The 25740-nt window shown below is 31.6% G+C and overlaps 1 protein-coding gene across 1 annotated transcript in view; it reads left to right on the top strand.

Annotated features, from left to right (window-relative positions):
* LOC138193213 (neural-cadherin) overlaps positions 1–6522 on the top strand; it is a 137349-nt gene extending 130827 nt beyond the window's left edge. The window contains exons 34-35 of the mRNA XM_069141107.1: positions 905–1062; positions 2196–6522. Of these exons, the coding sequence (XP_068997208.1) occupies positions 905–1062; positions 2196–2888 (851 nt within the window). The 3' untranslated portion in view covers positions 2889–6522. The remainder of the gene's footprint in view (positions 1–904; positions 1063–2195) is intronic.
* Positions 6523–25740: the final 19218 nt, after the last annotated feature.

Genomic DNA, 25740 nt, shown 5'->3' with positions numbered 1-25740 from the left:
TTTTAAGTGAGGACAAAAGTCAGCAAATACAGAAAGTCATGTGTTAAGTCATCTCTGTTTTTTTTTTGTTTTTTTGTCAACTCTTAACAGCCCAATCAGCTTAATTCAAACTCATTCACAGAGCTAGAAGCTAGAAAAAAAAAGGAGGAAAAAGAACAAAGAAATGACTTTCAGTTACAAAAATAAAGCGTGGAAGCAAAAGCCACACACACACAGACACATTTTAATACACACAGACACACACATGCTGTCAAATCAACCGTCCCCTCGAGAGACCTTTTGTTCTAAACTTGTGTAACAGTTTGCAGATCGATAGCGTTTCCATTAGTATTGATCTCGAGCGTCCAAACTCAGTGCTCAGTTGCATAAAGGTTTCAACACAAAGAGGTGCTGCATGTTCCATTTTAGCTGTTAATTTGTCTGATCAGTGGAGGGTCGCTGCTTTTTCCACCGAACGGCTTCATTTCCCAACAGCTCAGTTACTCCCTGTTCCCTCCTGAAGAGGATAAATGTGTCAGAGGTGACTTTGGAAACAGACGTCCTTCTAAATGCAACCTCCTAGCTCCCCATGAAAAAAAATGCCAAATGCAAAACTCTGATCCTCTTCCCTCCCTCCGACGGGCTCGTTTGTTTTTCACCTGTTTGTCATAATTAAAAAGATGTTTCTAAACGAACGTTGTTCTGATTTATCGAGTCGAAATGACTCCGCAGAGCAGCTTTAATGAGACCGCTGCTACAAATGTACAGGAAGGAAATGAATGTGCGACCCGCTGGTGCAGGAGCACGTTCACGTTCAAAGATGCATATTTATACTGTCCTCCTCTCTCTCTCTCTCTCTCTCTGCGTGTGTGTGTGTGTGTGTGTGTGTGTGTGTGTGTGTGTGTGTTGTGTTGTGTGTGTGTAGCGGTGCTGGTGGCGGTGACGGTGTGGAACCAGAAAGGCAGCCGCAACAAGTTCAGGAAGCGAGGAGTTTACCACATCCCCGCTGAGCACGAGAGCTGGGAGGACATCCGAGAAAACATCCTGAACTACAACGAAGAGGGAGGTGGAGAGCAGGACCAGGTACACACACGCACACGCACGCACGCACACACACACACACACACACACACACACACACACACACACACACACACACACACACACACACAAACAAACACACACTGTGGGGGCTTTGTTCTACTCTTCTACTTTAAATAAGGGACCCTGCACACTGTCAGACAACTGAAACTGTATGATTTTAGCAGACAAGTTCAGACAATAAATATTCCACTTGTGTCCTGTCATTGCGTACAGAACACTTTTAGTTCCAAATATTTGCAGTAAGGAGACCTTCAATTGGACGAAAGAAATTCAAAAAGATCTTCAAAATAAAGTTCATCTTTGTGTTTCAAGTCCACAGTTTTTAAAGCTTTGTGATTATTACTAAAACACTTTGTAATGTTGCTTTTTTTTTTTTTTAAATTATTTTATAAATAAAGTTATTATTATGTGACGTGTAAAATACATTCAAAGGTCATTTCAAAGTCTCGCAATCTGCACAAAAATAAATGCAGGCTAAATAAGCCTGGATAAAAGCACAGTATAAATATTTCTATTGACTATTCAGATTTATTCTAGTGTGTGAAACGTGGTTACAGACAGACCAGACCAGTATGCAGCTTGTCACATTGGTAAAGACCATCATACAACTCTGCATATCCAAACATGTAGAAAGTGTTGGACCAGGTTGTGTTGCGCAGTGGAGAGAGACCGCACTGTCTGGGACGGGTGATGTGTGGTGCAGAAATCCTGGGAAAACGTCCTGAAGAGTCGCAGGAAAATGTACAAATTCTACATGACAGCATATTTGTTTCATAATAATACATTAACTTACATTAGTACTTTGGGAAACAGGAAATACAACAACCACAGTGTTAATGTCCGCCCTTCAAAATAAATGTTTCTTCCTAATCCTCTAAAGACTTTACATTAATTTTAATGCCTTATTTATCAATTAAAAATCCTCCATACATTTGTAAACACTGTGCAGAAGATTCAGACTTCACTTCAAGGGAATAATGAGGACACGATATCAAAGTTTGTTCGGTAAAATTCAGTTCAGAGCCAGTTTACAACACCCGACTCGATTCTGTATGACATTGAAATGACATTTTATGTACAGAGTTAGTATGTTCTTCCCTCCGTCCTTTCAGAACGGCTATGACATCACAGAGTTGAAGCGTCCGCTCTGCTCCAGTTTGTCCCAGTCGTCCTCGTGCACCACCGCCCCGCTCATCAAATCCTCGCCAGGCTCCCAGGAGGAAGTTCATCCGTCCGGCTCCTCCTGCAGCTCGGGCGCTCCCTACCTGAGCATCCCGCATCACCACCACCACCACCACCAGCAGCAGCAGCAGCAACAGCAACAGCACGCCGCCAACGGCAACTACAGCAGCGATGCAGCCTACGCCAACTACACCGCTCACGTGGGCAGAGACCCGGAGACGAGCAGCTACGCCGACGCCCCGTCTGGCTCACGCTCCCACGTGGAGTTTAAAAGCTACGTGGCGCGAATCATTTGGGAGGCGGACAACGACGGCGAGGCCCTCCCGCCGGACGCCTACCACGTCTGGTGCGTGGAGGGCTCTGGGTCTTTGGCGGGAAGCCTCAGCTCGCTGGGGTCGACCGCGTCCCGCAGAAACGTCGCCAACGGCCGCGGCGTCAAGGAGGAGGAGGAGGAGGAGGACGACGACGGAGGGTTCGTCTATGACAGGCTGTCGCGCTGGGGCCCCAAGTTCCAGGCGCTCAGCGAGATGTACGACCGGCCCCAGCTCACGCTCTCTTACAGGGACGCAATGGCCTACATACAGAAGAGCCACAGCCACGACCCGCTGCCTCATCACCACTAGGAGGCGCTACACAACCCCCAACTACACACACATGCAGTGTTTATGTCGGCTGAAAGGGACTCGGTGCTGCGTTCACGTCACATCTGAAACCCCCTCCCCAATAAAAAAAAAAAAAAAAAAAAAAGCAAAGATGGCAGGTCAGGTATCGTCCTGCAGGGCTGAATGCTGTGAATACAATCAATATTATTAATTACTATCACTGAATATTATTATTAATGATATTAAGATATGTTATATTGAGATGTTTATGTATATGCAGAATAATACAGATACAAATTTATTTCACTTTACCAGAAAATAACCACAAAACAACAGACTGACAATTAGTTGGAAGTCCTCAACAAATTACTTTAAAATCAAATCTGAATATAAAAAATTTCTTTTTTGTTTTTAAAATCCCTCCTTATTGGTAACGTTCGTAGATTTGTAGCCCCGTTTGCTGGAGTCCAATAAAGTTTGTGGATTCTTAAAAGTCCACATTTGTCCCAACAAGTGATGTTTTTAGTTCTTTTGGCTGATTAAATGTCAAAGATCAGGGAAGTAAGATTGGCATGTTTTATTAATTTAAAAAAAAGAAGGGACAAAATTAAGAAGAAAACTATAAAAGAAGCAAAGTTTTGTGGACCAGGGACAACAATCGAAAAACAACTCTTGTTTAAGAAAGTAGAAAAGGGTGATAAATGACAGACATGGTTTACATTATTTAAAATTTTAAAAAAAAATTAGTATTCTGAAAACTGTTCCACTTCAATATTCTGTATTCTGATATTAAGCTAAAATAAAGTCAGAAAGATGTCAAACAAATCCCACATACAGCCTTGAAAGTGACTCCAATCAATCAGCCCCATTAACTAAAAACACCTTTGTGGCTCCCCAGCAGGCCTTGAGATCTGATTGGTTGCTTCGGACACCAACTCAGAATACTCTGTCACGATTGGCTCCTGGTCGTGATAGAGGCCGGACCAACCGGTCGGTATGTAATCCTGCGATCGCTCAGTCGTGAGGCGCGAACAGGAAACCACAGCAGAGACACTTTGATGTGAGTAAAACCAAACTGCTGAAGGTCGCATATCAAACGTTACGATTTAGCAGTGATCACATGACCACAGGTGAAACACACATTGGCTGGGCTTTCATTCATTCCCGGTGACCTTCACAGTTCTCATTTGTTTGTTCATTTCAAAAGCTTTTCATCCATTTTGAACTAGTTTCCACTTTGATATTATTAGTTTTGCTGGTGTAAACTCACCTGTAAAGTGGTGTGATTGTGTTACTGTAGCAGTTCGCAGTTTTTTTAAAAAAAATTTTTTTATTATTATTAAATGTTTTTATGCTAAATAACAAATTCAGGCCTCAAAACACAAAACAGCACCAGAAGTACCTGCTGAACACGGTTCAGTAAATGAGATGTGACGTGAAGGCGGCAGCTCGGCTCCCTCGTGAAGTTCCACGGCGGCCGTAGAGCGGAGACGCGTTCGGGGCTGGAGGTTCATCGAGATCCTCGTGTTCCCTCATGTAGAAAACAAGATGCAGGACGGAGACGTTCGAGGTCCGAGTCGTGGTTCAGAGGTTCAAAGTATAAAAAAAAAACAAAAAAACGAAACAAAACGAAAAAGCACAGAGAACTTTTTCTGGTTCATTTGCCAGCTTTACGCAGGAATATGTCACACAGCGATATTTACTTTTATTTCTCTCTTTAAAAGCAGCTCAGTGTGATGTTGGTTCAGTTTTTTTTGGCGGTTTGTGGGTCGTTGAGTTTCGTTGTTGGAAGATGTGGACATTCAGGGTCAAAAGTTGATGTTTTCTGGAAGAAGATTACCATCAAATTATGTCAGAAATGTTCGGGGTGAGTGGAGCTGTGTTGATGAATTATTCTGGTTCATTTAAAAAAATAAAATACACAGACAACATTAAGGCCTTGGTGTTTAAAAAGTCTTACAAAGAGACCTCAAAGTTCTCCTTTAAGGGCATTTTAATCTTTTTATCTCCGCCCTGACAGTTTTTCATTCTGACCCTGCCATGCCTCCCACAACCAGCCAACAAAACAAAAAATCCATTTCGCAAAGAAACACTCCCAAGGACAAACTTTTCTTTTACAGTTTCTTTCTGTTAATGAACATCTATTCGCCTCCCTGCTTTCTGCATTTCCACACATTACCCAGACCTCTGGAAAAAAAACCTCAATAAACAGCTCTTAATTTCTCTTTTTCTACCCTCTTGTTGCACTAGTAGATGAGTAGAGTCCTCACACGGAACAGAGGAGCCATTTGCCAGTAAAAAAAAGGCAGAAACTACAGAGAAATAAAAACCTAGTGAGCTCACAGGGCTGTTGCTAAAAGAATAAGTTTGAGATCTGCATTTATATATTACAGACCTTCGTTTTGGTTATTGAGCTCCAGAGGGGGCTGCAGAGAGGAGTTGGAGGGAACTGTTGAAAAAAAAAAAGAAAAAAAAAGCACAAAACAAATTCCAAGTTTTAAATCATCTAAATTTACAGATCTGAGAGTGGACAAGTTCAGATAACCGCAGAACAAAGTGTGAGCACGAAATCCTGAAAAACCAAGGAGGTGACAGAAACTCACCGGTTTCCATCTCAACCTGAAGCCTCTTGAATTCACTTTGTGGCCACCTGATGGTCTTTTTGTTCCTCAGCTTCTGTAAATCCAGCTGTTTGTTTAAGCCATCAGCTTTGCCTGTGTTCATTTATTATTCATCACCTGCCAGCCTTGGTGACAGTAAATTTCCTTGAACGTCTCCCTGAAGGTGTGATGAGGACCAAGTAGTTGAGGTCGGACGTTTCAGGACACCAGCTTTTCCTTCGAACACTTTTCAAGCAGCCAAATGTTCCTTTTTTTTTTTCTTCTTTTTTTTTTAACTCTAGAAAATGAGAAGCAGCGGTTTGTTCGGCGGTGGCTGCAGACTTAATCCAGCGTCTGATGGTTGTTTCTCAGCCTACCTCTCGGCCACGTATGTTGTCATTACAACGCCCGATGAATGTAGTTTTATATTTAGAGACCGGTGGAGGGAGTGTTAGCAAGCAAAGAGTACAATCAAAGAAGAAGTTTATTTTAAACTCTTTATTTAACGAAAGGATTTGACGCACGCTTAAGTCAATCTCCAACAAAACGGCAACACATGTAAACAAATCCAGATACTTTTAAAGGTTTTTGCACCTCAAGTCATGATTCTCTCCCTGATACTGAAATATGTTTAATCCAAAAGCCGAGTTGGAAACAGATTCTATGATATTTTCCAGTTTTTATTTGTCTTCAGGTTACTGGATAAAGAAAAAGAAGGGATCCCTGTCAGAATTGTACTCACAGCTATGCACCCAAATGGAAAAACACAGGTGTCTTTTTATAAACTGATGTGAAGCTCCAGATGTTGTCAGAGTTTTGACCTGTACTGTGTTCAACATCTGTCGATGTTTGTTGTAAATCTGATGTTTTTAAATCAGTTTGACGCGCGTGGTCGTGTTAAATTCAATCGCATTTATTGTTAAACTGAAGGGTTTAAAGTGTCGTTTGGCACCGAGCTGTGCTGATCTGTATCATACGATGTACATAATGGACGTTTTATAGCAACCTAACATGGAATATTCCTTTTGTATATGACTTTTAATAAAAAGGCCTTTTTCCCCCAGAAGTTGGATTTGAACTTTTGATGCTTTTTGCTTTTTTTAGGTTTTGATTTAAGGTTTGATTGAATTCAGTAAAGTCTCACTATTACAAATTATATTTTATATATATATACATATATATATATATATGTATATATATATATATATATATATATATATATATATATATATATATATAAAATAAATTTAAAAAAAAATATATATATATATAGTTCAAAGGGTATTATAGTCACAAAATATTACAAATATACAAATTAAAGGTGCATTACTACCTCAGTAGTATTCAGTGCAGAGGGGGAATGTAACTAAGCACAATTAATGAAGTACTTTTCTGTACTTTAGTGTAAGTTTGAGTCACATTTAAAGAAATGTTGTACTTTTTACTGAACTGCATTTTCCTGCCAGCTTTACTTACTTTACAAATTAAGATCTTTGCAAACGTATATAAAATATCTCACTACTTCCTCCACCACTGATTCAATGTAATAATAAACACCAATACTTAAAGCATAGGTTAGTGTCTTCATATTGGCAAAGCTGCTATGCCAACATATTAATATGAAATATAGTTATCCAAGGTACTTCAAGGTCACAGCACAGTATTATTACAAAATTATGTTCTTAAGTACAAAACAGTGAAAAATAGTATTGTCAAATGTACTTCATTGTATTATCATTAATAAATACAATATTAGCACATACAAAATTTGGGAATTTCCGGCACAATAATCATGGCTGTGTATGGAATTAGTGTGCTTAAATAGTGATTTAGTGAACTTTTATTTTTAACCTGTTACAGTAAAAGCTGACAACTCGTTTACACGTAATTTTATCAACAAGTTAATAAAAGATTATTTCAGATAATAACAACAAGACAATGAAGAGTCAAGCACTAAAACATCCACCTCACATGCGACCAACACTGTCATAATGTAGTTTTAGGCTTCTTTAACTTGAATTTCTGACAACATATTGTTCATATTACACAGGCTGATACCGTGACCTAAATTGTTACCACTGTTAAGGTTTGATCATTTTTGTCGAGGCTATTTTGTGGATGATTCAGTTAACAGAATATTTAGTGTTGTTTTACTTGGGAAGTTTTTTGCCCTGATAAGAAGTAAAAGTTAATATTTGCTGATGTGGTACAACACTGCCACCTTGTGGTGAAAAGTGAGACTCCCCAACACGACCTGATTTTATGTAAAGTACCTGGAAATGTTCTTCTACTTCTTCTTCATCGACTTCTATTTCTTCTTCTACTACTTCTACTTCTACTACTTCTTCTACTTCTTCTAATTCTACTTTTTCCTCTACTTCTTCTACTTCTTTTCTTCTACTTCAACTTCATCTACTTCTACTTCTTCATCTACTTCTACTTCTTCTACTTCTACTTCTACTACTTCTACTTCGACTGCTTCTACTTCTACTTCTACTTTTTCTTCTAGTTCTACTTCTTCTACTTCTTCTACTTCTACTACTTCTAATTTCACTACTTATACTTATACTTTTTCTTCTACTTCTACTTCTTTTACTTCTACTTTTACTACTTCTACTTTTTCTTCAACTTCTTCCTCAAATGTTAGCCTATAGTACGACAATAACACAAATTCCATAATTGTCTTTTTACTCAATTTGTATTTAAGTAATTATAGGACTAATAATTAAATGTTATTGTTTACTTTTTCCAATTAAGATTTAAATGCATGAGCATTATACTAATACTGAGATTTATGAAGTTAACTTAAATTCTATTATTATTTTTGGTTTAATTTCTTTTCTTTCTTTTCTTTTTTTTAAAAAGGGCTCTCAAGTGGTCCATAAGGAGTCCTGCAAGAATCCAAACCTCTTTGATTTGCGTCCCCATGTCTGATCTGTAGTTTTTCTGGCTGAAACCATCTTTCCTCCCGCTGAGACAAGTTCCTTCAATTCTTGCTGTATTTTTGTGCCTCAACCACTAGTGTGCTCATCTTACCGAGTCATCGTTTGTTGGGATGGTGACCTCTGACCCCTCCATCCCTCCGCCTCCCTGACACACATATAGAGCGGACGTGGATTTGACGTGGAGCATGTACATCGTTACAAACAATGGAGGGAGCGTTTTGTTCTCTGATGCAGCTGCTGCTGTTCTGTCAGTGTGGCGACCAATCTGAGTTATCGATCGTGACGGTGAGGACATTTTGGAGCAATTTAGTCTTTATATTTTGTCTGAAGGTGCTCGAAGTGTTTCTTTCTATCGGAAAAACGAAAGCGGGAAAGCAGACGTGCTCATGTAAATGATTTGGTAAAACATTTATTTTCTCTTATAAACCTATAGGCATTTTTTTTTTTTCGAAAAGGAGTGTCAACATTAGGAGTCAGAATTTGTTTTATAGGGTCCTCACAAGTAGTGATACTTTGTGTGTTGGAGCGTTCATTGTCTTTGACAAGAGAGTCTCTGTCTGTTTCCTCATCATCTTAAACATGTTGTCTTCAGTTTAGGAAAATAAACTTCAAAATCACAGCCTGCAGTTAACAAAACAAAACAGCAGTTTTTCATTCGTTAATCTGCCAATATTTAATTTTTTAACGGTAAACCTTTTACTCTATCTTGTGTAATATTTCATATAATCTAATGTCTCAGGCTCAAGGTGATTAAATTTGACATCAGATAAAGAGAAGCGCACCCACTAATGATGAGTGTTTAAAATTGTTTATCATTACCAAATACATTTTTAATAACTTGCGCATTTCTGGAAACAATCAATTATTAGTCATCTGTTGAGCTTCCAATCGCTAAATTATTGTAGCTCTACCACAACAGATATTATCATGACACCCAAACCAACATGTTAGTGCATCCCTCTCTCGTTTCATTTCAGTCTCGTTTATTTTTTGTAAATATGTGTGTAGTCTTACACATAAATGCCCCACGAAGTCTTGTTGTGCTTGACAATAAAAGTTCTTCAATCTCGAATCTTTCCGACTTCCCTCCACTGGTTTCTGCTGAAGACGTAAATCTTTTAAAAAGAAAGAAATCTTTCAGTTCTGTTTAACGTTGTTTAATCTTCTTTAATCTTGTTACCAGCAGCTGTCACTTCTTTCAAGAAGACGGTGGAGCAAAATTCATTGTAGTCCTTCGAGAGATTGAGCTGAGCGCTGTTCGAATATGGAGAGATTACACAACCTGTGTGTGTGTGGGGGGGGGGGGGGTGGGGGGGGGGGCTGAATCCACGCTTTCCCATGCCAACACAATACACTCACTCTGGGGGGATGCACATATATAAGCGGGAGGGAGGGCTCCTCTGTCTGCCAATATACCCTATATATGTCTCAGACAAACACACACACACACACACACACACACACACACACACACACAGCGGTGAATGCCACAGTCATTATTCATCCTTTTGTCTTGACTGTGTGTGTGTGTGTGTGTGTGTGTGTGTGTGTGTGTGTGTGTGTGTGTGTGCTTATATTACTGATGTTGTAGGGACATACAACTGTTTACACTGTGACATTTTGGGGACCAGTTCAGGTTTAGGATAATGTAAAGTTTAGGTCAGATTAAAGTCGGGTTGGGGATTAAGTTATGCTCAGGGTTGGGTTAGGTTTGGTAAATCAGGTTTAGTTTTGGTTAAAGATTAGTTTAGGTTAGGTTAGAGTCTGTTTACATTAAGGTCAGGATAAGGTTAGGTTTAGGTCAAATCAAATTCATGTTAAGGATGAGTTGAGGTTCGGTTAAGTCGGGGCTGGGTTTGATTAATCAGCCTTAGTTTTGGTTAGGGGTTAATTTGGGTTAGGTTAAAGTCAGGTTATGTTTAGGTTCAGGCATGGGCGTATCCACGGCCTTTTTAGGCGGATCGTGTGTCCCCCCCCCCAATACTGAGAAAATACCAATCTGTCTCAAATGGACTGAGACTGCCTGAAATTGGTCCTCTTTGGGAACTGTTTTTGTACCACCTTAAACAGAAACCATGGCGACAATATTGGTTGCAAAATTGTTCATATTAAGTCCAGAGCAGAGCAAATGGTGTCCGCGTTACTGCAGATGGTTTGTAAAATGGACAAACTCTTTAGTTTCTCTTCAGCTCTTTCTGTCATAACTGCTGCTGGCTCTACTTTCTGCCCCCACTGGTCCTGTGCTTGTTTGCATTTAGACAAGATGTGCATGTTTGGTTAAAAGCAAGAATGTCTGGGTAAAGTTAGATTCAGTTTGACTTAGGGCTGCACCTAAATATTTATTTTTAATTACTCACAACACTATTTTCACGATTAATCATTTTGTCAATGAAACCTCGGAACTTTTTGAAAAAATGGCCAACACAAGATCCCAGATGACATCCTAAAATGTATTCAATTTCATTATTTAACCCTAGAATATCAAATTTAGAGTCATGTAAAACCAAGGAAAGGAGCCCACTGTCACGTTTGAGTCTTCAACCGGCAAATGTTTCGCATTTTGTATTTGAAAGACCTCAACAATCATTAGATAATGGAAACTGATGGAGAATCGTTTTCTCTTCACTGACCGCTGCAGCTCTAGTTCGGTGTTTCCAGGAAGTAAATGTAAATCAAAAACCTTGTCTGCTTGTTGCTGCATTTTCAGACAGATTTTATGGCTCTGTAGCAGCTCATGAACTCCTGCAGTAAGATTTTCAACACTTCCTGTGTTTAAGTTGTCCCTCTTTAGCACTGGAGTGTTTTTCTTGACACATGACGGGATTCCTCTGTTTTCTCTCGAGCTGCTTTAAGGTAAACGTCGCACTGAACTGAGACCTGCTGTCTGTCTAAAACGCTCCTTTATCACCGCGGTGTGTAAACTAACAGAGCATGAAAATTCGACTTTACTGGAGGCTTCACTCACAGGAATGTTTCTGTGAGGCAGAGAAATTAAATGGCCAAAATTTACAATCTCAGAAGGTGAAGTAAGACAAAAAAATCCACTCTGCAAATCATCTGTGTAAAAGCAAAGCTGCTGGAGTTGTTGGTCCTAAAGGTTTTTATTCCTGAAGTAGACTATGAGTTGGTTGGTTTATAATTAAACAGCTGAGAGGAAAGTTTAGGGAAACTTAAATAACACCACTGAGCAAATGACACTCATTTGCACCACCTGTTGTTGTGAAAGCGTGTTAGACATCCCAGTTACGGCTTTAACACTTAACCCACTTTCAGATTTGTGAAAAAACAAATCAAAAACCATGTCGTCCAAAATTTCACGTCCCATAGTAGGACTTTTTGTAATTTTTTGGACGATATGCTATTGTATGACTTTTTTTATGATATTTTGGACATGCTATAGTATGACTTTTTTTTATGATATTTTGGACATGCTATAGTATGACTTTTTTTATGATATTTTGGACGTGATATTGTATGACTTTTTTTTATGATATTTTGGACGTGATATAGTATGACTTTTTTTATGATATTTTGGACGTGATATTGTATGACTTTTTTTATGATATTTTGGACGTGATATTGTATGACTTTTTTTTATGATATTTTGGACGTGATATAGTATGACTTTTTTTAATGATATTTTGGACGTGATATTGTATGACTTTTTTTTATGATATTTTGGACGTGATAATGTATGACCTTTTTTATAATATTTTGGACATGCTATAGTATGACTTTTTTTATGATATTTTGGACGTGATATTGTATGACCTTTTTTATAATATTTTGGACATGCTATAGTATGACTTTTTTTATGATATTTTGGACATGCTATAGTATGACTTTTTTTTGTGATATTTTGGACATGCTGTAGTATGACTTTTTTTTATGATATTTTGGACGTGATATTGTATGACTTTTTTTATGATATTTTGGACGTGATATTGTATGACTTTTTTTATGATATTTTGGACGTGATATTGTATGACTTTTTTTTATGATATTTTGGACATGCTATAGTATGACTTTTTTTATGATATTTTGGACGTGATATTGTATGACTTTTTTTATGATATTTTGGACGTGATATTGTATGACTTTTTTTTATGATATTTTGGACATGCTATAGTATGACTTTTTTTATGATATTTTGGACATGCTATTGTATGACTTTTTTTTATGATATTTTGGACATGCTGTAGTATGACTTTTTTTTATGATATTTTGGACGTGATATTGTATGACTTTTTTTTATGATATTTTGGACGTGATAATGTATGACCTTTTTTATAATATTTTGGACATGCTATAGTATGACTTTTTTTATGATATTTTGGACGTGATATTGTATGACTTTTTTATGATATTTTGGACATGCTATAGTATAACTTTTTTTATGATATTTTGGACATGCTATAGTATGACTTTTTTTTATGATATTTTGGACATGCTATAGTATGACTTTTTTATGATATTTTGGACATGCTATAGTATGACTTTTTTTATGATATTTTGGACGTGATATTGTATGACTTTTTTTATGATATTTTGGACATGATATTGTATGACTTTTTTTATGATATTTTGGACATGCTGTAGTATGACTTTTTTTTATGATATTTTGGACGTGATATTGTATGACTTTTTTTATGATATTTTGGACGTGATATTGTATGACTTTTTTTTATGATATTTTGGACGTGATATAGTATGACTTTTTTTAATGATATTTTGGACGTGATATTGTATGACTTTTTTTTATGATATTTTGGACGTGATAATGTATGACCTTTTTTATAATATTTTGGACATGCTATAGTATGACTTTTTTTATGATATTTTGGACGTGATATTGTATGACCTTTTTTATAATATTTTGGACATGCTATAGTATGACTTTTTTTATGATATTTTGGACATGCTATAGTATGACTTTTTTTATGATATTTTGGACATGCTATAGTATGACTTTTTTTATGATATTTTGGACGTGATATTGTGTGACTTTTTTTGTGATATTTTGGACATGCTATAGTATGACTTTTTTTATGATAGTTTGGACGTGATATTGTATGACTTTTTTTATGATATTTTGGACGTGATATTGTATGACTTTTTTTTATGATATTTTGGACATGCTATAGTATGACTTTTTTTATGATATTTTGGACATGCTATTGTATGACTTTTTTTTATGATATTTTGGACATGCTGTAGTATGACTTTTTTTTATGATATTTTGGACGTGATATTGTATGACTTTTTTTATGATATTTTGGACGTGATATTGTTTGACTTTTTTTTATGATATTTTGGACGTGATAATGTATGACCTTTTTTATAATATTTTGGACATGCTATAGTATGACTTTTTTTATGATATTTTGGACGTGATATTGTATGACTTTTTTATGATATTTTGGACATGCTATAGTATAACTTTTTTTATGATATTTTGGACATGCTATAGTATGACTTTTTTTTATGATATTTTGGACATGCTATAGTATGACTTTTTTATGATATTTTGGACATGCTATAGTATGACTTTTTTTATGATATTTTGGACGTGATATTGTATGACTTTTTTTATGATATTTTGGACATGATATTGTATGACTTTTTTTATGATATTTTGGACATGATATTGTATGACTTTTTTATAATATTTTGGACATGCTATAGTATGACTTTTTTTATGATATTTTGGACATGCTATAGTATGACTTTTTTTATGATATTTTGGACATGCTATAGTATGACTTTTTTTATGATATTTTGGACGTGATATTGTATGACTTTTTTTGTGATATTTTGGACATGCTATAGTATGACTTTTTTTATGATAGTTTGGACGTGATATTGTATGACTTTTTTTATGATATTTTGGACGTGATATTGTATGACTTTTTTTTATGATATTTTGGACATGCTATAGTATGACTTTTTTTATGATATTTTGGACATGCTATTGTATGACTTTTTTTTATGATATTTTGGACATGCTGTAGTATGACTTTTTTTTATGATATTTTGGACGTGATATTGTATGACTTTTTTTATGATATTTTGGACGTGATATTGTTTGACTTTTTTTTATGATATTTTGGACGTGATAATGTATGACCTTTTTTATAATATTTTGGACATGCTATAGTATGACTTTTTTTATGATATTTTGGACGTGATATTGTATGACTTTTTTATGATATTTTGGACATGCTATAGTATAACTTTTTTTATGATATTTTGGACATGCTATAGTATGACTTTTTTTTATGATATTTTGGACATGCTATAGTATGACTTTTTTATGATATTTTGGACATGCTATAGTATGACTTTTTTTATGATATTTTGGACGTGATATTGTATGACTTTTTTTATGATATTTTGGACATGATATTGTATGACTTTTTTTATGATATTTTGGACATGATATTGTATGACTTTTTTATGATATTTTGGACATGCTATAGTATGACTTTTTTATGATATTTTGGACGTGATATTGTGTGACTTTTTTATGATATTTTGGACATGCTATAGTGTGACTTTTTTATGATATTTTGGACATGCTATAGTATGACTTTTTTTTATGATATTTTGGACATGCTATAGTATGACTTTTTTATGATATTTTGGACATGCTATAGTATGACTTTTTTTATGATATTTTGGACGTGATATTGTATGACTTTTTTTATGATATTTTGGACATGATATTGTATGACTTTTTTTATGATATTTTGGACATGCTATAGTATGACTTTTTTTTATGATATTTTGGACATGATATTGTATGACTTTTTTTTATGATATTTTGGACATGCTGTAGTATGACTTTTTTTTATGATATTTTGGACGTGATATTGTATGACTTTTTTTTATGATATTTTGGACATGCTGTAGTATGACTTTTTTTTATGATATTTTGGACATGATATTGTATGACTTTTTTTATGATATTTTGGACATGCTATAGTATGACTTTTTTTTATGATATTTTGGACATGATATTGTATGACTTTTTTTTATGATATTTTGGACATGATATTGTATGACTTTTTTTATGATATTTTGGACATGCTATAGTATGACTTTTTTTATGATATTTTGGACGTTATATTGTATGACTTTTTTATGATATTTTGTACATGCTATAGTATGACTTTTTTTTATGATATTTTGGACGTGATATTGTATGACTTTTTTTATGATATTTTGGACGTGATATTGTATGACTTTTTTATGATATTTTGGACATGATATTGTATGACTTTTTTATGATATTTTGGACATGCTATAGTATGACTTTTTTATGATATTTTGGACGTGATATTGTGTGACTTTTTTATGATATTTTGGACATGCTCTAGTATGACTTTTTTTAATGATATTTTGGACATGATATTGTATGACTTTTTTTATGATATTTTGGACATGCTATAGTATGACTTTTTTTTATGATATTTTTGACATGATATTGTATGACTTTTTTTTATGATATTTTGGACATGCTGTAGTATGACTTTTTTTTATGATATTTTGGACGTGATAATGTATGACTTTTTTTATGATATTTTGGACATGCTATAGTATGACTTTTTTTGTGATATTTTGGACGTGATATTGTATGACTTTTTTTATGATATTTTGGACATGCTATAGTATGACTTTTTTTTAATGATATTTTGGACATGCTATAGTATGACTTTTTTTTATGATATTTTGGACGTGATATTGTATGACTTTTTTTTATGATATTTTGGACGTGATATAGTATGACTTTTTTTATGATATTTTGGACATGATATTGTATGACTTTTTTTATGATATTTTGGACGTGATATTGTATGACTTTTTTTTACGATATTTTGGACGTGATATAGTATGACTTTTTTTAATGATATTTTGGACGTGATATTGTATGACTTTTTTTTATGATATTTTGGACGTGATATTGTATGACTTTTTTTTATGATATTTTGGACGTGATAATGTATGACCTTTTTTATAATATTTTGGACATGCTATAGTATGACTTTTTTTATGATATTTTGGACGTGATATTGTATGACTTTTTTTTATGATATTTTGGACGTGATAATGTATGACCTTTTTTATAATATTTTGGACATGCTATAGTATGACTTTTTTTATGATATTTTGGACATGCTATAGTATGACTTTTTTTATGATATTTTGGACATGCTATAGTATGACTTTTTTTGTGATATTTTGGACGTGATATTGTATGACTTTTTTTGTGATATTTTGGACGTGATATTGTATGACTTTTTTTATGATATTTTGGACGTGATATTGTATGACTTTTTTTAATGATATTTTGGACATGCTGTAGTATGACTTTTTTTATGATATTTTGGACATGCTATAGTATGACTTTTTTTATGATATTTTGGACATGCTGTAGTATGACTTTTTTTATGATATTTTGGACGTGATAATGTATGACTTTTTTTATGATATTTTGGACATGCTATAGTATGACTTTTTTTATGATATTTTGGACATGCTATAGTATGACTTTTTTTATGATATTTTGGACGTGATATTGTATGACTTTTTTTATGATATTTTGGACATGCTATAGTATGACTTTTTTTATGATATTTTGGACGTGTTATTGTATGACTTTTTTTATGATATTTTGGACGTGATAATGTATGACCTTTTTTATAATATTTTGGACATGCTATAGTATGACTTTTTTTATGATATTTTGGACGTGATATTGTATGACTTTTTTTTATGATATTTTGGACGTGATAATGTATGACCTTTTTTATAATATTTTGGACATGCTATAGTATGACTTTTTTTTATGATATTTTGGACGTGATATTGTATGACTTTTTTTTATGATATTTTGGACATGCTGTAGTATGACTTTTTTTATGATATTTTGGACATGCTATAGTATGACTTTTTTTATGATATTTTGGACATGCTGTAGTATGACTTTTTTTATGATATTTTGGACGTGATAATGTATGACTTTTTTTATGATATTTTGGACGTGATATTGTATGACTTTTTTTATGATATTTTGGACATGCTATAGTATGACTTTTTTTATGATATTTTGGACGTGATATTGTATGACTTTTTTTATGATATTTTGGACGTGATATTGTATGACTTTTTTATGATATTTTGTACATGCTATAGTATGACTTTTTTTTATGATATTTTGGACGTGATATTGTATGACTTTTTTTATGATATTTTGGACGTGATATTGTATGACTTTTTTTTACGATATTTTGGACATGCTATAGTATGACTTTTTTTTATGATATTTTGGACATGCTGTAGTATGACTTTTTTTATGATATTTTGGACGTGATATTATATGACTTTTTTTTTATGATATTTTGGACGTGATATTGTATGACTTTTTTTATGATATTTTGGACGTGATATTGTATGACTTTTTTTTATGATATTTTGGACATGCTATAGTATGACTTTTTTTTATGATATTTTGGACGTAATAATGTATGACTTTTTTTATGATATTTTGGACGTGATAATGTATGACTTTTTTTATGATATTTTGGACATGCTATAGTATGACTTTTTTTATGATATTTTGGACGTGATATTGTATGACTTTTTTTATGATATTTTGGACATGCTATAGTATGACTTTTTTTTATGATATTTTGGACATGATATTGTATGACTTTTTTTTATGATATTTTGGACATGCTGTAGTATGACTTTTTTTATGATATTTTGGACATGATATTGTATGACTTTTTTTATGATATTTTGGACGTGATATTGTATGACTTTTTTTTATGATATTTTGGACATGCTGTAGTATGACTTTTTTTTATGATATTTTGGACGTGATAATGTATGACTTTTTTTATGATATTTTGGACATGCTATAGTATGACTTTTTTTGTGATATTTTGGACATGCTATAGTATGACTTTTTTATGATATTTTGGACGTGATAATGTATGACTTTTTTTATGATATTTTGGACATGCTATAGTATGACTTTTTTTATGATATTTTGGACATGCTATAGTATGACTTTTTTATGATATTTTGGACGTGATAATGTATGACTTTTTTTATGATATTTTGGACATGCTATAGTATGACTTTTTTTATGATATTTTGGACATGCTATAGTATGACTTTTTTTATGATATTTTGGACGTGATATTGTATGACTTTTTTTATGATATTTTGGACATGCTATAGTATGACTTTTTTTATGACATTTTGGACGTGATAATGTATGACTTTTTTTATGATATTTTGGACATGCTATAGTATGACTTTTTTTATGACATTTTGGACGTGATAATGTATGACTTTTTTTATGATATTTTGGACATGCTATAGTATGACTTTTTTTATGATATTTTGGACGTGATATTGTATGACTTTTTTTATGATATTTTGGACATGCTATAGTATGACTTTTTTTATGATATTTTGGACGTGATATTGTATGACTTTTTTTATGATATTTTGGACATGCTATAGTATGACTTTTTTTTATGATATTTTGGACGTGATATTGTATGACTTTTTTTTATGATATTTTGGACATGATATTGTATGACTTTTTTTTATGATATTTTGGACATGCTGTAGTATGACTTTTTTTATGATATTTTGGACGTGATATTGTATGACTTTTTTTTATGATATTTTGGACGTGATATTGTATGACTTTTTTTATGATATTTTGGATGTGATATTGTATGACTTTTTTTTATGATATTTTGGACATGCTATAGTATGACTTTTTTTTATGATATTTTGGACGTAATAATGTATGACTTTTTTTATGATATTTTGGACGTGATAATGTATGACTTTTTTTATGATATTTTGGACATGCTATAGTATGACTTTTTTTATGATATTTTGGACATGATATTGTATGACTTTTTTTTATGATATTTTGGACATGCTGTAGTATGACTTTATTTATGATATTTTGGACATGATATTGTATGACTTTTTTTATGATATTTTGGACGTGATATTGTATGACTTTTTTTATGATATTTTGGACATGCTGTAGTATGACTTTTTTTATGATATTTTGGACGTGATATTGTATGACTTTTTTTTATGATATTTTGGACATGCTGTAGTATGACTTTTTTTATGATATTTTGGACGTGATATTGTATGACTTTTTTTATGATATTTTGGACATGCTATAGTATGACTTTTTTTTATGATATTTTGGACGTGATATTGTATGACTTTTTTTTGTGATATTTTGGACATGATATTGTATGACTTTTTTTTATGATATTTTGGACGTAATAATGTATGACTTTTTTTATGATATTTTGGACGTGATAATGTATGACTTTTTTTATGATATTTTGGACATGCTATAGTATGACTTTTTTTTATGATATTTTGGACATGATATTGTATGACTTTTTTTTATGATATTTTGGACATGCTATAGTATGACTTTTTTTATGATATTTTGGACATGATATTGTATGACTTTTTTTTATGATATTTTGGACATGCTGTAGTATGACTTTTTTTATGATATTTTGGACATGATATTGTATGACTTTTTTTATGACATTTTGGACGTGATATTGTATGACTTTTTTTTATGATATTTTGGACATGCTGTAGTATGACTTTTTTTTATGATATTTTGGACGTGATAATGTATGACTTTTTTTATGATATTTTGGACATGCTATAGTATGACTTTTTTTGTGATATTTTGGGCGTGATATTGTATGACTTTTTTTATGATATTTTGGACGTGATATTGTATGACTTTTTTTTATGATATTTTGGACATGCTGTAGTATGACTTTTTTTTATGATATTTTGGACGTGATAATGTATGACTTTTTTTATGATATTTTGGACATGCTATAGTATGACTTTTTTTGTGATATTTTGGACGTGATAATGTATGACTTTTTTTATGATATTTTGGACGTGATATTGTATGACTTTTTTTTACGATATTTTGGACATGCTATAGTATGACTTTTTTTTATGATATTTTGGACGTGATAATGTATGACTTTTTTTTATGAAATTTTGGACATGCTATAGTATGACTTTTTTTGTGATATTTTGGACATGCTATAGTATGACTTTTTTATGATATTTTGGACGTGATAATGTATGACTTTTTTTATGATATTTTGGACATGCTATAGTATGACTTTTTTTATGATATTTTGGACATGCTATAGTATGACTTTTTTATGATATTTTGGACGTGATAATGTATGACTTTTTTTATGATATTTTGGACATGCTATAGTATGACTTTTTTTATGATATTTTGGACATGCTATAGTATGACTTTTTTTATGATATTTTGGACGTGATATTGTATGACTTTTTTTATGATATTTTGGACATGCTATAGTATGACTTTTTTTATGACATTTTGGACGTGATAATGTATGACTTTTTTTATGATATTTTGGACATGCTATAGTATGACTTTTTTTATGACATTTTGGACGTGATAATGTATGACTTTTTTTATGATATTTTGGACATGCTATAGTATGACTTTTTTTATGATATTTTGGACGTGATATTGTATGACTTTTTTTATGATATTTTGGACATGCTATAGTATGACTTTTTTTATGATATTTTGGACGTGATATTGTATGACTTTTTTTATGATATTTTGGACATGCTATAGTATGACTTTTTTTTATGATATTTTGGACGTGATATTGTATGACTTTTTTTTATGATATTTTGGACATGATATTGTATGACTTTTTTTTATGATATTTTGGACATGCTGTAGTATGACTTTTTTTATGATATTTTGGACGTGATATTGTATGACTTTTTTTTATGATATTTTGGACGTGATATTGTATGACTTTTTTTATGATATTTTGGATGTGATATTGTATGACTTTTTTTTATGATATTTTGGACATGCTATAGTATGACTTTTTTTTATGATATTTTGGACGTAATAATGTATGACTTTTTTTATGATATTTTGGACGTGATAATGTATGACTTTTTTTATGATATTTTGGACATGCTATAGTATGACTTTTTTTATGATATTTTGGACATGATATTGTATGACTTTTTTTTATGATATTTTGGACATGCTGTAGTATGACTTTATTTATGATATTTTGGACATGATATTGTATGACTTTTTTTATGATATTTTGGACGTGATATTGTATGACTTTTTTTATGATATTTTGGACATGCTGTAGTATGACTTTTTTTATGATATTTTGGACGTGATATTGTATGACTTTTTTTATGATATTTTGGACATGCTATAGTATGACTTTTTTTATGACATTTTGGACGTGATAATGTATGACTTTTTTTATGATATTTTGGACATGCTATAGTATGACTTTTTTTATGATATTTTGGACGTGATATTGTATGACTTTTTTTATGATATTTTGGACATGCTATAGTATGACTTTTTTTATGATATTTTGGACGTGATATTGTATGACTTTTTTTATGATATTTTGGACATGCTATAGTATGACTTTTTTTTATGATATTTTGGACGTGATATTGTATGACTTTTTTTTATGATATTTTGGACATGATATTGTATGACTTTTTTTTATGATATTTTGGACATGCTGTAGTATGACTTTTTTTATGATATTTTGGACGTGATATTGTATGACTTTTTTTTATGATATTTTGGACGTGATATTGTATGACTTTTTTTATGATATTTTGGATGTGATATTGTATGACTTTTTTTTATGATATTTTGGACATGCTATAGTATGACTTTTTTTTATGATATTTTGGACGTAATAATGTATGACTTTTTTTATGATATTTTGGACGTGATAATGTATGACTTTTTTTATGATATTTTGGACATGCTATAGTATGACTTTTTTTATGATATTTTGGACATGATATTGTATGACTTTTTTTTATGATATTTTGGACATGCTGTAGTATGACTTTTTTTATGATATTTTGGACATGATATTGTATGACTTTTTTTATGATATTTTGGACGTGATATTGTATGACTTTTTTTTATGATATTTTGGACATGCTGTAGTATGACTTTTTTTTATGATATTTTGGACGTGATAATGTATGACTTTTTTTATGATATTTTGGACATGCTATAGTATGACTTTTTTTGTGATATTTTGGACATGCTATAGTATGACTTTTTTATGATATTTTGGACGTGATAATGTATGACTTTTTTTATGATATTTTGGACATGCTATAGTATGACTTTTTTTATGATATTTTGGACATGCTATAGTATGACTTTTTTATGATATTTTGGACGTGATAATGTATGACTTTTTTTATGATATTTTGGACATGCTATAGTATGACTTTTTTTATGATATTTTGGACATGCTATAGTATGACTTTTTTTATGATATTTTGGACGTGATATTGTATGACTTTTTTTATGATATTTTGGACATGCTATAGTATGACTTTTTTTATGACATTTTGGACGTGATAATGTATGACTTTTTTTATGATATTTTGGACATGCTATAGTATGACTTTTTTTATGACATTTTGGACGTGATAATGTATGACTTTTTTTATGATATTTTGGACATGCTATAGTATGACTTTTTTTATGATATTTTGGACGTGATATTGTATGACTTTTTTTATGATATTTTGGACATGCTATAGTATGACTTTTTTTATGATATTTTGGACGTGATATTGTATGACTTTTTTTATGATATTTTGGACATGCTATAGTATGACTTTTTTTTATGATATTTTGGACGTGATATTGTATGACTTTTTTTTATGATATTTTGGACATGATATTGTATGACTTTTTTTTATGATATTTTGGACATGCTGTAGTATGACTTTTTTTATGATATTTTGGACGTGATATTGTATGACTTTTTTTTATGATATTTTGGACGTGATATTGTATGACTTTTTTTATGATATTTTGGATGTGATATTGTATGACTTTTTTTTATGATATTTTGGACATGCTATAGTATGACTTTTTTTTATGATATTTTGGACGTAATAATGTATGACTTTTTTTATGATATTTTGGACGTGATAATGTATGACTTTTTTTATGATATTTTGGACATGCTATAGTATGACTTTTTTTATGATATTTTGGACATGATATTGTATGACTTTTTTTTATGATATTTTGGACATGCTGTAGTATGACTTTATTTATGATATTTTGGACATGATATTGTATGACTTTTTTTATGATATTTTGGACGTGATATTGTATGACTTTTTTTATGATATTTTGGACATGCTGTAGTATGACTTTTTTTATGATATTTTGGACGTGATATTGTATGACTTTTTTTTATGATATTTTGGACATGCTGTAGTATGACTTTTTTTATGATATTTTGGACGTGATATTGTATGACTTTTTTTATGATATTTTGGACATGCTATAGTATGACTTTTTTTTATGATATTTTGGACGTGATATTGTATGACTTTTTTTTGTGATATTTTGGACATGATATTGTATGACTTTTTTTTATGATATTTTGGACGTAATAATGTATGACTTTTTTTATGATATTTTGGACGTGATAATGTATGACTTTTTTTATGATATTTTGGACATGCTATAGTATGACTTTTTTTTATGATATTTTGGACATGATATTGTATGACTTTTTTTTATGATATTTTGGACATGCTATAGGTATGACTTTTTTTATGATATTTTGGACATGATATTGTATGACTTTTTTTTATGATATTTTGGACATGCTGTAGTATGACTTTTTTTATGATATTTTGGACATGATATTGTATGACTTTTTTTATGACATTTTGGACGTGATATTGTATGACTTTTTTTTATGATATTTTGGACATGCTGTAGTATGACTTTTTTTTATGATATTTTGGACGTGATAATGTATGACTTTTTTTATGATATTTTGGACATGCTATAGTATGACTTTTTTTGTGATATTTTGGGCGTGATATTGTATGACTTTTTTTATGATATTTTGGACGTGATATTGTATGACTTTTTTTTATGATATTTTGGACATGCTGTAGTATGACTTTTTTTTATGATATTTTGGACGTGATAATGTATGACTTTTTTTATGATATTTTGGACATGCTATAGTATGACTTTTTTTGTGATATTTTGGACGTGATAATGTATGACTTTTTTTATGATATTTTGGACGTGATATTGTATGACTTTTTTTTACGATATTTTGGACATGCTATAGTATGACTTTTTTTTATGATATTTTGGACGTGATAATGTATGACTTTTTTTTATGAAATTTTGGACATGCTATAGTATGACTTTTTTTGTGATATTTTGGACATGCTATAGTATGACTTTTTTATGATATTTTGGACGTGATAATGTATGACTTTTTTTATGATATTTGGACATGCTATAGTATGACTTTTTTTATGATATTTTGGACATGCTATAGTATGACTTTTTTATGATATTTTGGACGTGATAATGTATGACTTTTTTTATGATATTTTGGACATGCTATAGTATGACTTTTTTATGATATTTTGGACATGCTATAGTATGACTTTTTTTATGATATTTTGGACGTGATATTGTATGACTTTTTTTATGATATTTTGGACATGCTATAGTATGACTTTTTTTATGACATTTTGGACGTGATAATGTATGACTTTTTTTATGATATTTTGGACATGCTATAGTATGACTTTTTTTATGACATTTTGGACGTGATAATGTATGACTTTTTTTATGATATTTTGGACATGCTATAGTATGACTTTTTTTATGATATTTTGGACGTGATATTGTATGACTTTTTTTATGATATTTTGGACATGCTATAGTATGACTTTTTTTATGATATTTTGGACGTGATATTGTATGACTTTTTTTATGATATTTTGGACATGCTATAGTATGACTTTTTTTTATGATATTTTGGACGTGATATTGTATGACTTTTTTTATGATATTTTGGACATGATATTGTATGACTTTTTTTTATGATATTTTGGACATGCTGTAGTATGACTTTTTTTATGATATTTTGGACGTGATATTGTATGACTTTTTTTTATGATATTTTGGACGTGATATTGTATGACTTTTTTTATGATATTTTGGATGTGATATTGTATGACTTTTTTTTATGATATTTTGGACATGCTATAGTATGACTTTTTTTTATGATATTTTGGACGTAATAATGTATGACTTTTTTTATGATATTTTGGACGTGATAATGTATGACTTTTTTTATGATATTTTGGACATGCTATAGTATG

The sequence above is a fragment of the Embiotoca jacksoni genome, unplaced genomic scaffold, assembly GCF_022577435.1.
Source record: "Embiotoca jacksoni isolate LCO1_2020_lvr unplaced genomic scaffold, fEmbJac1.0.p SCAF_11, whole genome shotgun sequence".
Classification (NCBI taxonomy): domain Eukaryota; kingdom Metazoa; phylum Chordata; class Actinopteri; family Embiotocidae; genus Embiotoca; species Embiotoca jacksoni.
This window is presented reverse-complemented; position numbering and strand designations above follow the sequence as displayed.